Source organism: Tursiops truncatus, chromosome 1 (assembly GCF_011762595.2).
Source record: "Tursiops truncatus isolate mTurTru1 chromosome 1, mTurTru1.mat.Y, whole genome shotgun sequence".
NCBI lineage: Eukaryota > Metazoa > Chordata > Mammalia > Artiodactyla > Delphinidae > Tursiops > Tursiops truncatus.
The window spans coordinates 68398994-68415659 of record NC_047034.1 but is presented as its reverse complement, the minus strand read 5'-3'; the positions used below and the strand labels follow the sequence as shown (position 1 = coordinate 68415659).

General features: G+C 38.9%; 1 protein-coding gene across 2 annotated transcripts in view; it reads right to left on the bottom strand.

The window, feature by feature from the left end:
• COPA (COPI coat complex subunit alpha) overlaps nt 1-16666 on the bottom strand; it is a 50392-nt gene that overhangs the window by 32240 nt on the left and 1486 nt on the right. For both annotated transcript variants that reach the window (XM_033856396.2, XM_004312668.4), the window contains exons 2-10: nt 15083-15196; nt 14821-14894; nt 11012-11092; nt 9137-9213; nt 8299-8408; nt 2993-3102; nt 1544-1643; nt 808-943; nt 47-129 (exon numbers count right to left, since the gene is read on the bottom strand). In XM_033856396.2, the coding sequence (XP_033712287.1) occupies nt 47-129; nt 808-943; nt 1544-1643; nt 2993-3102; nt 8299-8408; nt 9137-9213; nt 11012-11092; nt 14821-14894; nt 15083-15196 (885 nt within the window). The remainder of the gene's footprint in view (nt 1-46; nt 130-807; nt 944-1543; nt 1644-2992; nt 3103-8298; nt 8409-9136; nt 9214-11011; nt 11093-14820; nt 14895-15082; nt 15197-16666) is intronic.

Genomic DNA, 16666 nt, shown 5'->3' with positions numbered 1-16666 from the left:
TCTTATAAACTTTGAACCAAAGGAAAAAAGAAGAAATGGCCTTTACCTGCTGCAAAGAGGTTAAGGTTAGGGTGGGCAGCTAGGACCCAGAAACGATCATGGTCCCTGCGGAAGGTCTGAACCCCAGTCCTAGGAAAGTAAAAGGTACACAAAGAAAAATATTAATTTCCAAGGAAACTTCAGCCTATCACATACAAGAGTATTAAGTGGTAGGCCAGCACACTGATTAAAAAGCTAAATCAAGGACAGTGAACTGCATATTCTAAATAAAGACAGTCATGATAAATTCTACCAAGGAACAGAAAGAGGACTTCAGGGACTTCCCTGGTGGTCCAGTGGTTAAGATTCCAAACTTCCAGTGCAGGGGATTTGGGTTTGATTCCTGGTCTGGGAATTAAGATCCCACATGCCACGTGCAGCATGACCAAAGAAAAAAACAAAAAACAAAAAACAAAAGAGGACTTCAAACTGACTCTACTATTTTGATATTACAACTCGCCCCACTCATCATAATTTTCTACTGTACTGTTTTCATTTAATATTTCTTATTTCTGTAGCTACAGAAGAACCTGCTTAAATTTAGAGGAGAAAAAGAACATACACAGAAATTTCTATTTCATGGAAGATTTGTAAATGTTGGCTAACACTAGGTCCCTTCACGTTTTCATAATATGTTATTTGATTTTTCTACATGCTGAGGATGATGAGAAACAAAAAGTATTCTAATCTAATTTTTAAAAAGAGAGAGTAAGAGAGAGAAAGGAGCTTTCCCCTGGGTTTGGTCACACACCATTGTAACCCCCTTACCGCTTAGACATGTCCCAGACTCTGATACTCTTGTCTTCAGAATTGCTGAGGATCAACTCTTGGCGAGGGTGGAAGACAGCACAAGATACATTGTTGTAATGGCCCCGGCAGGTATCAACTTCCCATGCCTTTGATTCTGAAGGACAAAGAAGAATTAGGTCACTACAACTCCCTACTACTTTAAGTTTGGGATTTCAAATTATGACATCCTCTAACCAAATGCTAGGTATTACTACAAAATGTTAAGTTACCAACTCCTTTCTAATAGGGCAATTTTCTTCATTTAAGACTCTGAATCTTTACATATTTCTTTGTTATTTCATTCTCACCCTCTTATCAATTATAACACCTCTTCTCTGTCATTCTTTATCTCCTTACCCTGCTCTGTCACTAGCTGCCACTATAGAATAAATGGACTCTTCATGGGGCAGGAATGTTATCTGGTTCAGTCATCACTGTTATCTTCAGAACCCTGAACAATGGTTAGTACAAAGTAGGTACTCAATAAATATTTGTTGAATAAATGAATTCTTATTTTTAATTATGTTCACACTCCTCAAAATCAGGATGCCATCAAAGGAAAAAAAGGGAATAAGGCAATTGTCATGCTCCCAGGATTAGCTTAACAACCTAAGGTAGGAAAATGGGTCACTAAGTCTGGAAAACCTGGCTACTTCACCTTGCTGGCCAGCAGCCAATATTTTAGGTATGGTGATACTGTCACTGGTTCACTCACCGTTCATGCGCCAGATCTTCACTTGACGGTCATCTGCCCCAGATACAATGAGGGGCATAGTGGGGTGGAAGGCAGCCCAGTTAACTCCACGATCATGACCCTGTACAAAAAAGGTGGTTCTTCTAAACTAAAAAAGTCGTTCTTCTTTATATCTGTTACTCAAAGCAAACCAATGGACCATGCTAGTGGTTATAAACGATGTCTCTGATTTTTACTCTTCATGTGAAAAGACTCAAGGGACTGCTGCTCTAAGATCTGACCATGAGAATTACTATATCAATCTATCTAATATTATTCCCAAATTCTCATGGGAATTCCCAAATCCTTCTACTCCCAAATTCAGCTTCATTTGCATTTGGGATATGCTACCTTGTTTTGTTACTTGTCTACTTATATTTTATTTCTCCAACTAGTTATTAGCATCTCAAGAATAAAGCCAATTTTATAACTTAATGAAGAAATTCTCAAAGTGTGCTCAAGAAACTCTTAGATGAGTTCCAAGAACCTTTCAGGAAATCTGCAGGGTCTAAAACGATTTTCGTAATAACACCAAAACATTATTTGCCCCTTTCACTCTTATTCTCTCATGACTGCAGAGTTTTCCAGAGGTTACATGACATGTGATGATGTCACTGCTTTGGTGGCTAAAAGACTTTATCCTTATATAGTCCATGTTTTAAGAGTTCTTGGTTTTAATTTCAAATATGATAAAAATTGAGATATGCACATAAACAAAAACTCTCCGGGGTCCTAAATAACTTTTAAGTGTATAAAAAGGTCCTCAGACCAAAAAGTTTAAGAACTGCTGATTTTAAGATATCTTTTACCCTATTTGTAAGTTTATACTCTGTATCATAACAGAATCACAGATAAGGTAGTTTCGAATTAGCAGTATTTTTGAGAGGTACCATTCTGCGGTGAAAAGCAGCTTGGTTTGGAGTCAGATAGATCCAAGTTCAAAGCCTAGTTCTTCAACTTAGTAGACTTGTGTAGACTTTGGTAAACCACTTAATTTCCGTAAATCTCAATTTTTTCATCTGCAAAATGAGGTTAATAATATCTCTACCAGTAGATAGCTGTAAGGATTATTTTTTAAAATCTAGTTTGTTTCCCTTATGCTTTTCTATTTTCCCACCATGCATGCAAGTTATTTACACATGGTTGGTTCTCAATAACTTTGATGAACTATCCTCCCCTTCCCCTTCAAGAGGCTTGACAATGGGCTCTGCTTTGGGATGGTGATGGAGCTCATGCCAGCTTTCATGTTTATAAGGTAACATGACTCTCCCTCAGGTAGCACATAAGCTTCATTTCTCTGTTGGCTCACCCACTATTCTATTTTCAGTGCCTCAAATAGTGCCTGGCACTCAGTAAACCCTGCATAAGTCTTTGTTGAAGGAATGAATAAATGAACGGCATATTGTCACTGTTTCCCTGAGAGATAAGTACCTCCAGTACATGCTTCACCACTGCATCCGTAGTTCCAAACAGATCAACCCCAGTTATTCCTCTCACATCCGACTCCACTGCACCAGGAGACAAGTTTTTTTTCCTTAGACCTTTGAAGGGGTAAGGAGTGGGATGAAAAATGTAAACATAATGTTACCAAAAAGAGCACAGTGACAGAAATGCAGAAAGGTACAGTGATAGACTAACATTAAGGAAAAAGAAGGGAAAAAGAAATTTAGAGAGACTAAAGAAAGATGCAGGAGCTTCTCTCTATCTCTTTCTAAAACCGTTCGAGGGACTTCCCTGGAGGTCCAGTGGTTAAGACTCCACATTCCCACTGCAGGGGGCACGGGTTCAATCCCTGATTGGGGAACTAAGATCCTACGTGCCGTGCGGTGCAGCCAAAACAAACAAACAAAAAACAAACAAAAAAAAACCTGTTCAAAATAGTGAAGTACATTCACTATCTTCTCTTCTCCTCCCTTAACAGACCCATTACTAGGACTTCTTCCCAGAGGAGGACAATCCAAACTTCTGACATAGCTAATTTCTTCAACAAACCTCATCTCAAGAGCTGTCTACTTGAGATAACACCCATTTCCATTCTTCAATATTCTTGAAATTTGGTCTCAAATGGTAAACATTCAATTTCTACTTTCAACTTCATGAAATCTATAGCAACTTTTCTTCTATCATCTCAAAAAATTTTAAAAGAAAAGTCATTTGGGGAGGACGCAGCTCTCTCAAACTAGAAGCTTCTAGGCAACTCATGAGGAAGTTCCAAAGGAGTTAAGGAAACTAAAACTATCAAATATAAAACAGCTTATTTGGTGGATGATATTGTAAAACTACAAATTGTGCAAAAAGTGTACTCATATCTTCTTCTTGACTCTTGAGCGTGGGACAAAAATTATTAAAACTGTCATATCCCTTTAAACACTTGCTCAAAAGACTGGTTATAGATCTGAATATATGTATCTTGCTATTAAAACTTTTGGAGACTAAAGGGAGAAATCAGCCCATAATTCAAAAACAACAGATAAGGACTTCCCTGGTGGCGTAGTAGTTAAGAATCCGTCTGCCTATATGTATACATATAACAGATTCACTTTGTTATACAGTAGAAACTAACACAACATTGTAAAGTAATTATACTCCATAAAGATGTTAAAAGAAAATTAAAAGTAAAAAAAAGAATCCGCCTGCCAATGCAGGGGACACAGGTTTGATCCCTGGTCCAGGAGGATCCCACATGCTGCGGAGCAACTAAGCCCATGTGCCACAACTACTGAGCCCGTGTGCCACAACTACTGAAGCCCGTGCGCCTAGAGCCCGTGCCCTGCAATGAGAAGCCACTGCAATGAGAAGCCCGTGCACTGCAACGAAGAGTAGCTCCCACTTGCTGCAACTAGAGAAAGCCCACACACAGCAACAAAGACCCAACGCAGCCAAAAATAAATAGATAGATAGAAGGATAGGAAGAAACCAGACGAAACAAAACAAAAAAGACACCAAGATAAGGAGAGTCTTATTTGTATAGGGCCCACATTTATGGCTCAACCACAACCTGTCTTTAAAATTTGATATTTTGTGCTATAGTCAGAACCAAAATTACAGTAACACTACTACCTTACAGGTGAAAAGCACTTTGTGTTTTCAAAGCTGATCTGGGTAATGACGCTTCGAGGTAGGCAAGCAGGGATAATTATACCAGCTTACAGAGAGAAAATAGGATTGGGACTAAAATCCTATCTTTTGGAGTATTTGGGGGTGGGGGGAGAGGAAGATGAAACTACCTGGCACTTATAAAGTAAAAAGAACAAATATCTGTAATGGGGGGAAATAAAAGCTATCACTTAAAATAAAACCTACATAGTTTTAAGCCTAAATTTTGGCACCTGTAAGAAAATACAAAAACTTAAGTTCAATGATTGTATTTATCTCCATTGTTTTAAAATTACAATGTATCTCTTCTAGTACAATGGCACCTAAACATCAGCATTAGAGAAGCAAGTGCCTAAAAGGACATGACAGTTTTAATTATCTTGTACTCTGTCCATGATAAGCATTTAGCCAACAGGTAGAAAGAAATAAAACCAATGCTTTAAAAAAAATTCATTCTCCTAAGGTTTCAAAAATACATCATCATAGGGATGTCTCCTTTCACTTATTTCATTTATCCCTTTAATGGGATCTGTCAACTTTTTAATGAGTCTGGTGCAGGAAACAGATTCAAAGGAAGATACAAAGACAGACAGCTGCGAGGAACTTCACCTCCAATAAGCTTCAACAAACACATTAAATGGAAAGCTGTATGACAGAATGGAAGCCTTTGTTGCACTTGCTTGTAATGATCCAGGAAAAGGGGAAGAGCAAAAACAGAGAGATGAATAGTGACAGGCAGTGAAGATACTTAGAGAAGAAATATTTGAGCCTTCGACAAGCTACTCACTAGGACTGAACGACAGATGGAAAATTTCTACAGCAGCTACTCAGATCCAGAGGGAGGGGAGGACACACTCAGAATGGACCAGTTTGACGCACACTTCCCAGTCGGAACCAGGGGAAGTAGTAAAAAGAGAGGGATGAGGACAGGATTTGGCAGCAAATTAATACTTTTTTAGTAGTCATTTCAAAGATTAAGGCTGAATTATATGGGCTTGACATGCAAAAGTATAAGCACATTAAAATAATTTCACTGTCAGTTTACCTGGAAGCTCAAGCTAAAAAAGTAACCTATCTTTTAAATCTAGGTTGTAAATATATTCCCTTTTAAGCAAATATTTTTTGCCAGGCTAATACAAAAGATCAAGTTAAGCTAAGCCCTGTGGGTTAATCCTAATGGGAGGGGTATCAAGAAGACAGGTTTTCCTTTAAGACCTCTGTTTTCTTATTATTTACTTAGTTCAGAGAGTGTCCCCCTTCAAAGAGAGTCACTCAGAAAGATTAGAATTTTCACCAGTCCTCTAAATTTGAGGGTTTTTGTTCTCTGACTCAGAACTAACTTTTTCCCTCCTGGAAACACTGGAAATATTAACTCTGGTTCCTAACAGAGCTGACTGCTAATTTCTCTTCCTGTGTTCAGATTTATTTGAACCCAGGCAAAATAACTCTGCTAAAAAGAGTATGCTGACTTCCAGAAAAGGAAAGAATGCGTAAGTCTAACCAAAAGCTCCTTCCACTTGGTTAAATACCAAAGCATCTCCTTCCACTCTGGTTAAAGGGTTACTGGAAATCAAGAGAGTTGTGAATACAGAAAAACACTTAGAATGGTAAAGAGAGAATTAACATTAGTAACATTAGCATAAAATTTCAGTATCACATATGCTAGGTATAGCAATTGTAATGTTATTATATAGTAATCCATGCACTTCACACATTCAAGAGCAAGCATAAACCCAATGGGGTCAGACCCTCTCCCTCTCTTCTCTGATTTTAGGGCCTTTGATTCTGATGCAAATATGTTTTCCTACAAAAGTGAAGAAAAGGATTTCTTGCCTTGGGCATTTCATGATGACCAAAGAGAATCCATTCACCTAAGTGCCCCAAATTGCTTTAGCTAGGCCACAGGGAACCTGCTCTGCCAGAATCAGGTGGCATAAACAGTACTCTTAAGAGTGGAGCAGTATAAGGCCCCTCCAACCCGATGCACTATGAAAGAATTAAGCCCCAGTGGCCAAACCACCAGTCTATGCATGTAACAAATGAACTTCTCTATGATCTAGAATGGCATTACCTGTATACCATTCTTAGAAGAACTGAGAAAACAGTCACTCAAAGTGTTTGAGTAGCACATAATTCTCCCACAGATCCCCAGTTGGGAAAGGCTATTCTAAGTAATTGCCCCTGATCAGCTGGAACAGCATGACCCGGGATCCAACCCCATCAGGCTCCCATATCCTGAGACAGAGAGGGTGCTTTGAATGCGTGCACAGTGAAAAACCATGGAAAGCCATAGCTAGGTTACTGCGGGAGTGAAGAGTAAGCTCCCTGGTACTAGCAGTGAGGAGAGGACACAGGCTCACAGTGCCTGTACCTAACACCTTCTGCTGGCATGGCTGGTCACATCTGGGTGTACTTCAAAAAGCCTAGCCAGTCTGACGAAAAACTGCAATGGCAAAAGCCCTAGCAGAAGAGAGGACAACTGCCCTATCTCCAAGACAGTCTTGTTTATACCACTCCCTTCTAATTCTGAACCTTTGAAACTGCAAACACAGCATGATGCAGAGGTTCTACTTCCAACTGTCCTCATCTTCCCCTTGGCTTGTCTCTATACTACATGAATCTTAAACACCTACTATTATAACATTTCAAATGCTACACCCAGGAATCCAAATTGTCTATCTTGCTTGTTAAAACAGCAAGTATTATACTGCCCCAGCCCATCATGCCACAAGGGAGTTGGGAAAAGTTATCAACTTTCTTTATTACCACAAAGAACCAGGCAAGGACCTATGAGGAGTCCTTCCTTTTACAGAATGAAAACAGTGTTCTGTGGTCTAGTCATGGACCTTTCAGAGAACCCAATCTCTAAGAATTTCTAAGGCAACAAACAACTAGAAACAATTCAGGAAGTGATAAGTAAATTTAACTGGGCAGAGAACCATAGCGTTTAGAATTTCATTTCCCTATTCCATTTCTCAACAAAGCACTTCCATTTTTCCAGCATGTCAATCTCATAGGTACAGTCCTTCCTCTGCATTTAAATTCTCAGTTCTCCTCTATAAAGCACTAAAAATTTAAATCCTTATCTCAAAATCAAGACACTGTATACAAACTGTGAAAGGAGGGATTATGACAACACTCCAAAATCTACAAGTTATTTTTCATCCTAGAAGTCTGCCAGTTAAAAGGTTTTCTGGACGTGAAAATCCCTTGTCCAACCCTCATGCTCCTTACACTAGAAGATATATAATAGAAGGATTTTCCTATTTCTAAATGAAGCCACAGGATCCAAGAGCCCTGCTTCCCTGCACTAATCTACTCCCAAAATTTATTTTTGTCAAAGATTTTTTTTATTTTAGTGGAAAGCTCGATTCTTAATCAAATACTCCCTAAAACTGAACTAAAAGGTGAAATTTTCTTCAACGTAAAATGGATTTTCTAGAGCAGCCACTTTTCTTAGAATACCTCTAACACGAAGAACCGTCAAAGCAGATTTAATACCCTCAAAATCAAAGACACTATTACATGAGAACAGAATATTCTAAGTTTTCCTGTTCTAAGCCAACTACCCTCACTATTTTAAGCAATTGCAGTTTTGCGCCAGACACCACTAGGTTGTCCCCTGAACTTGGGCAGCTCACCAGAAATATCCCAAACGCGCACAGTCTGGTCCAGGCTGGCTGATACAACCAGGTCTTCTGAGGGGTGGAACTGAGCACACATTACATAATGATTGTGCCCCGTTAACACACTGCAAGAGGAAAAAAGAAAGACAATACCAAATTAGAGGCAGGAATCTACAGATTCCTACATGCTAAATACCATGTTCCATATTGAGCAGATGCAGGTCCAATTATACTTTTTTGAAGGCAAAGGCAAGTCATCCTAACAATTCTGAACTAATAATAATAAGCAAGGTCAGCTGTTCCAAGAGTGGCTCTCTTCTTGCCTGTAATGTTTTAGTATCTACATATTACTAACTTCAGGAGAACTGAGACTGTACAGCTTTCCTCTCAGATTAAAGATGCATTAAAATACTAAAATAAATGAAATCTTAGTAATTCATACTGGAAGCTATGTTAGATTTTAGTGGGGTATCCCTCTTAAAGGCCATAACTTTAAATGGTCCTTACATACTTAAGGAAAGCTCTACACCCAAATACAAAGCAGGACAGAAGTCTAGATCTTGACTCAGGTTTCACGGGAACAGAACTGAAAACCAGCCAAAAATTTTGTTCTAAAAGCCTAGCTATATGACCTCCTTTGCCTGGTAAGAAATGACCAGTAAATCCAGGTTCATATATTACTAATGAGATTGCTTCTGTATTTATCATTTTATACACAAGAGTGTCTTACAAATATAATCAGTAATTAATCAGCGGACATAACCCATTAGTGAAGGGAGATGATTATTCTGAAGAGAAGCTGATTATGAAAATACTAGGAAATGAAAGTTTTTTGAGCTGTCTCCTGCTTTACCAGACACAGGTCCTAGATTGCCAGTTCCACACTCGGATGGTCTGATCATCTGAAGCACTCAGAATCCAAGGATATTCCTGAAAAATATTCCAGACAAAGGGTTTGAACATGAAACAAATGTGTTCTTCCAGGCTGCTGTAACCCATTTATCTCTTTGGAGGAAATATTCCGTTGCCTAACGTCTCAGCTAGTTTCTAAGCGATTTTGACTTATCAGGCTAGTTATCTATTCCTCCTTACCATTCTACCAGCTTTTCCCAGCTTCGGCACTTTCAGCTATAAGGTTTAAGAGTGGAAGCCAGACATAATAGGTTCTCAGAGGCAAATAGTGTAAAACATATTTACATTTACTTTTACATATGTGCATATGTATATATGATTTATATTTATAAATAATCTTGTAAATTAAGATCTTGTGAAAGGATTTCTTCTCTTTAACCCTAAGATTATAATATTGTTTGTTTTTTAATAAATTTATTTATTTATTATTATTTTAAAAAATTTTTGGCTGTGTTGGGTCTTCCTTGTGGTGCGCGGGCTTCTCATTATGGTGGCTTCTCTTGTTGCGGGGCATGGACTCCAGGCACGCAGGCTTCAGTAGCTGTGGCTCTCGGGCTCTAGAGCACAGGCTCAGTAGTTGTGGCACATGGGCTTTAGTTGCTCCACGGCATGTGGGATCTTCCCGGACCAGGGCTCAAACCCGTATCCCCTGTATTGGCAGGCAGATTCTTAACCACTGCACCACCAGGGAAGCCCCTGGAATACTGCTTTAAAGTCTGACTTCTCCCTGTCAGACCATCCAGTCTCAAAAAATTCCCAAGTCTCAGTAAACAAAGCAGAAAGTAACGTGTAAAAACAATTCAGCCCTTTTAGAGTCTTCAAGCTTTTTAAGAAAAGGAAGTATTTCTTAGTCACAGTTGTATCTCCAGTGTTCAGCAACGAACTTAATAAGCACAAGGTACACATATACTTATTACACTGAAAAAATAAAAGGAAATAAGCTTTTCATAACTTTCCAGCTGAATGGCAACTTGTTCTAGGCAAGAGCCTTCAGCAAGCCCTGAATGGCAATGACGATTAGTTCCTTCTGAGTAAATTATCTTATTGAATGGCCCTCATTCTCAAATGTTTCAGCTATAATTTTAGCATTCATCGTCTCCTATTCTATCCTAAAATTTTTTTAATTTTAAAAAAGGAAATAAAGTATTATTAGCCAGGAATTTATTGCTTATTTCATTATATTCTTTCTTACTTAATTCAAGAGACTTAGTTTACTCAGAGTCAAGGAATAGTAGAATTCTAATAGCATATAATTATAGAGAAATCCAGTCAGGTTGGGACTAGATTAAAAGGTTGGGAGTCTCTAATCTGTAACTCAGTATCTGTCTACTGTGATACCTAACAGATCAAGAAAGGTAGTAAGCTTGGCTAAAGGAATAGCCTCTACCAGACCCTAAAATCCTAGGATAAAAGCGCAGGATTGTTAATGTTTCAAAACATTTGTTAACTCATCAAAATGGCATCTTACCTTGACCTTCCTCTAGACACACTATTTAATAATACCCTACATGTGATTAGCCTGCAAACTTTTGTGTGCTAGCTCAGCAAACCTAAAATCAAATCTCTGCTTTTCCCTACATAGAATCAATGCCTTCCTCATAAAGCCCACTGAATCCAATTAAATTAAATTCAAATATAACCCTGAGTGCTTCCTCTTGAAGAAGGAAACAAAGCAGAAAGGTCAACACCTCACAGATCCTAGAAGAACAAATAACATAATTCTGTTATCAAAGCATGGATGCTTGAGGAGCAAGTAGAAGATTCCTACAGGGAAACTGAAGAATGCTCTAAAACAAGAGCCACAATGGCTACTTACATGATGAAAAAACGTAGTGCGGATGTAGTCTAAGTGCCCAAGCAATGTGAAGAGACAGCGCCGAAGCTTGTAATTCCAAACCTGCGAAGAGAAAAATTCAACTAAGGAATAGGACATAAGGTCTTGCACCTCTATAAGGCCCAGGTTTCTCAATAAACAAGTTTGGATTTATATTTTGTCATTTTTAAATAGGTAAGAATCTTGATAGGGAATCTTGTTTAAGGTTTGAGGGGAAAAGACCATGAATGAAAATATAAGTCAGCTAAACAAAATGTGGGGAGGGAAAAAGGGCAAGGCTAGGGAAACCTAAAGATAAAATTATGGAAAGGTTTTTCTTTTTTTCTGGTAAGAAACCATCTGTATTTGATAACGTAAGACAAGATGCTTATCTAAGGCTCAACTTGAAATTCTTCTTTCTACTGCATTATTGTGTTCTTCGCTTGAATACAGATCCCTTACTTAGTGCTTACCTATCACCTTAGCTCAGGATAAGACAAAGTAGGATGGATATGACTGCAAAGGAAACAATGATATAATATATAGCATCATCTTTTGTTAGACTCCTAACTTGATGGCAAATGATGCCCATATATTCATGGTCTGTACTCATCTATCATGCAAACATATTTTAACTCATCACTATGGAAAATACTGCATTGCTCAGTTAGGCTGAGCTAAGCAGAAAAACATCATATTCAGATAAGAAATTAAGCCAACTACCAAAGTATCAGGCATCAATGGACACAATTGAGGAAGACGCTGAAACCAGGACCATAAGTGTACAACAGCTCACACTTCCCATCCAGAAAAACTCCCAAAAATGTAAAAATAAGAGGTCAGATGCCTTTTTTTCCTTCTATAACATTTAACGCTTGTTTATAATCTATCTAGGCCAGCTTGTTACTATTCTTTCCTATTTTTACTTAAAAACTGTTAAATTTTCTTTCATAAATCACAAAAGGTAATCCCATTTCCTGTAACAAATTTGAATAACCCTTACGTCTGATTGTCCAAAAAAGAATGTAAGCTCCCTAAAGGTGGAGTCCTTGTCCATCATGCTCAACACTATACCCCTAGCACCTAACATAGCAGCTAACACTTAGTACATGCTCAAAAGGTATGTGCAGCAGAAATGAGAAAAGGTAAATAACATGAAAAGTGAAAATATTCCAGTACCTTCACCTTCATCTGTTGAGTCATCTATAAATAAATATACATGTACACAGTGGAGTTTGAGTTTCACACAAAAATTAGATCATACCATAAATACTATTCTGTAACTAGCTTTTTTTTTTTTTTTTTTGCGGTATGTGGGCCTCTCACTGTTGTGGCCTCTCCCGTTGCGGAGCACAGGCTCCGGACGCGCAGGCTCAGCGGCCATGGCTCACGGGCCCAGCCGCTCCGCGGCATGTGGGATCTTCCTGGACCGGGGCACAAACCTGTGTCCCCTGCATTGGCAGGCAGACTCTCAACCACTGCGCCACCAGGGAAGCCCTGTAACTAGCTTTTTTTCCTCTTATAGAGTTCAGTATTTTAAACTTTCATATTTCTAGCTTCAAACTGTCTTGACTCCTTTATAGTCCTCTATCAAATTCCAGCACTGTGAATTCTGAAAGACCTATAGGGTTTTTAGACCTTGGCCATTTGTAATTCCTGTCTTTCTCTTTGTAAATCAAGATTACACTAATATTACATTTATCTGAGTATAGCAAACAATATTATGGTCCATAAACATAACTTTTCGAGACAATCCCACTTTCATTAGAGAAACATAAATTTAAACCACAGCATAATAGCAGTACACACCCAACAGCTAGCTAATTTCTTCATTTAATAACAGCTCTAAGATATAACTCAAATCCCATCTAATTCACCCATTTAAAGTATAGAATTCAGTGTTTTTTTTAATACATTCATAGTTGTTCAACCATCAGCACAATAAATTTTAGAACATTTCATCACCCCCAAAAGAAAACTATACCCATTAGTAGTCCTCATTTTCTCCCAACCCCCCACCAAACTCCAGACAACCATTAATCAACTTTCTGTCTCTACTGATTTGCTCTACTGATCTGGATATTTTGTACAAATGAAAGATAACTCCTTTTCAAAAATTTAATGATTTGGGGAAAAACAATTTTTTCTTCAATGTCACTCAGTCTTTCTCTTAAACAGATCATAAGGAACCCAAGTTAACCATTATTAATACTTAATGGTCATCACTCTACTAGAAATATTACAAGGAAGTGATACCCTTAGGAGCTTTTGAGGCCTACCAGGTGATTTGAGCTTCCACTAACTGCCCCCGGGATCAGTGCCTAAAACCTAGAAACCAGAAAGAATTGTCCTTCCTATAATTCTAATGCCTCTTTTCTCTACAGGCAGCTGTCACTTTTCATGCCTGTCACCTAAGTTCTTCTGTATAATTTATAACTCCCTGAGGTAGCTTATGAAGACTATTTTTTTCATGAAGTAAATTTTTCTGGTTCAGTTAGATGCAACCATCTCCTCTCCCATTTATTTGTTTGTTTATTCATTTATTTCTTTATGGCTGCGTTGGGTCTTCACTGCTGCGTGCGGGCTTCCTCTAGTTGTGGTGAGCGGGGGCTACTCTTCGTTGCGGTGCATGGGCTTCTCATTGCAGTGGCTTCTCTTGTTGTGGAGCACAGGCTCTAGGCACGCGGGCTCAGTAATTGTGGCTCGTGGGCTCTAGAGCGCAGGCTCAGTAGTTGTGGCACACGAGTTTAGCTGCTCCGCGGCATGTGGGATCTTCCCAGACCAGGGCTCGAACCTGTGTCCCCTGCATTGGCAGGCGGATTCTTAACCACTGCACCACCAGGGAAGTCCTATTTATTTATTTATTTGGTTGTGTCATGTCTTAGTTGCGGCACGTGGGCTCCTTAGTTGCGACCGGCAGGCTTCTTAGTTACAGCTCACGGGCTCCTTAGTTGCAGCTCACAGGCTCCTTAGTTGTGGCTAACCAGCTCCTTAGTTGTAGCACACGGGCTCCTTAGTTGTGGCATGCATGTGGGATCTACTTCCCTGACCAGAGATGGAACCCAGGCCCCCTGCATCGGGAACGTGGAGTTTTAACCACTGTGCCACCAGGGAAGTCCCCCATCTCCTCTCCATTTTTAATGTTACTGCCTAAGCTCATGCTCTGTTCATTTCCCACATGGACTTTTGTAAGAGTCTCCTAACTGGTATCTGCCTCTTTTCTCTATACTGCCACTCAAGTAACCTTTTCAAAAAAATGTGAATCTGATGTCACTCCTCTACTTAAACGCCTTTAATGACTCATTGTTTTTTGTATGATAACATCTAAACTTCTGAGCACTACAAAGAGATACTCCATAATCTGGCCCTTCTCATCTTCTGCTCCTTCTCTCACCTTTTGTCCAGATTTTATCCACACAAAACTAATTATAGTTTCTCAATGTATCCAGCTATGTCATATCTTTTTGTCTTTGTACCGACATTGTCCTTCCCTATTTCACTTTGGTTATCTCTCTATTGTATTACTCACTAAACTGTACACGCTATTATTTGGCTATATATTTAACTCCTCCATTAGAACAAAAGCTCTTCAGAGCAGAAACCATTTCTTATTTATTTTTGAATTCCAAAAATATAAAACAGTGCCTGCTACACAGTAAGCATTCAATAAATGTCTGCTGGATAAGTGCTCTGGATAATGTCAAAAGCCTGAGCTCTGTATGAATGAGATGTCTGGGTTTTTAGTCCCTTCCATAATTCCCAAACTTCACATTGCCTGTCTTTTACTCCCAGTCATGACAGACCCTCTATACCTTAATCTTATAGTCATCTCCTCCAGAGACAAACAGTGGCTGCTGCTTATGGAAGTCAATGCCTCGTACTGGACCTGGGGAAGAAGGCAGGCAACACACGTTAAAGAGAGTTATGCTTCCTAGTCTCTAAGGTGATTCTTATTCAGAATTTTCCAGTTCTATCCCTCCCATGCTCTATAATCCTAAAGAAAGTTGAAACTACTCCAGAAGACAATAAGTATTTATATCTCTTTTAGCTTCCTCCTAGAAACTGTTATCTTACCATCATGTTCATCAAACTTGTCAATGAGGGTACACATCCGATAGTCCCATAACTGAATGACCCCATTGTGTAAACTGGTCAGGATCCAGGGTCTTTTGGGGTGAAAACTGAGTCCTGGGGGAAAAAAAACAGACAATGATCCAATGAGCTAAATAAGCCCCACGATGTCACCTCCTGCCAACTCTGATAAGAAAACAGGACAGCTAGGTTGACCCTGGGTTCATACATTCATTGACTGGATGCCACACATTGTGAATTTTATGGTATTAACATGCTGGATTTTTTGTTATATTTCTTTAGATACCGTTGGGCTTTGGTTTAGGATGCAGTTACTTGGAATTAGTTGGTCCTTCTGAGGCTTGCTTTTTAAGTTTTGTTAGGATGGGTCCATAGCAGCCTTTAGCTTAGGTCTAATTTGGCACCACTATTAAAGCAATACCCATTTGAAATCTCTATATCATGCCCTGTAGTATCAGGAGGTCTGTATTGGCCAGTATGTGAGCTCAATATGGGATTGTTCTGCCTTCTCCTCTCTAGTGGTTCTTTCCCAGGCTTTGGGTCATTTCTTCACATGCATGTGCAGATTAGTACTCAAAGTCCTGACAGGATCCCCTGCAGAACTCTACGGTTCTCTGTGCAGCTCCCTCTTCTCTAGTATTTTGCCCAGCAACTTCTAGCTGTCTTGACTTCCCTGAACTCTAAACTCTGTCTCCTCAGTGAGACCACGGGGCTCTTCCCCCCTCCCTGTACTGCAGCCTGGAAACTCTCTCCAGGTAGTAAGCTAAAACAATCATAGGACTCATCTTGTTTATTTCCCTTCTCTCAAGAATCACTCTCGCACTGCCTGTTGTCCAATGTCTGAAAACCTTTGTTTCACACATTTTGTTCAGTTATGCAGGTATTTAAGGTGGGAAGATAAACCTGGTCTCTCTTACTCCATCATGACTGGAAATGGAAGTCCACAGAAGTAACAACTGCTAACAGTTTGGACTGTAGTCTTTCAGGTTTTTAATGCAATCCATATCATTTTATGAAAATGGAGATACCATTATAATGTTCTGCAAACTTCTTTCCTCACTTAACTATATACAATGGATCTCACTACATTTAAGTACATATAAATGTAGACTCATTCTTTTTAATAACTGCAAGGTATAAATGCACCACATTTTAAAATTATTCTACTCATGGGCATTTAAGTTTTTTCTCCTAACTTTTATCTACCAGAAAATAGGACCTAATGAAGATGCTTCCACACATAATCTAGCCTATTTGCATTATTACTGATTTAGGCTAAAGACTGGAAATGAGATTGTTCAGGAATAGGGTATGTGTATTTAACATTTTGGTAGATACTATCTGATTGCAAAAAGACTGTATCAACATACAGTCTCACCAAGTTTCTGAAGGTACCCATTTTGCACACATTGGTCAACATGGGATGTTATCACCTATTTGTTGTTTTGCTTGCTTTACTAATCTAAGACCACTTCTTTCATTATTAGTGAGATAAAGAGTATTTTCATTTATTTATTGAACATTTTAATTTATTCTTCTAAACTTTCCATTAGGTTGTTCATTCCC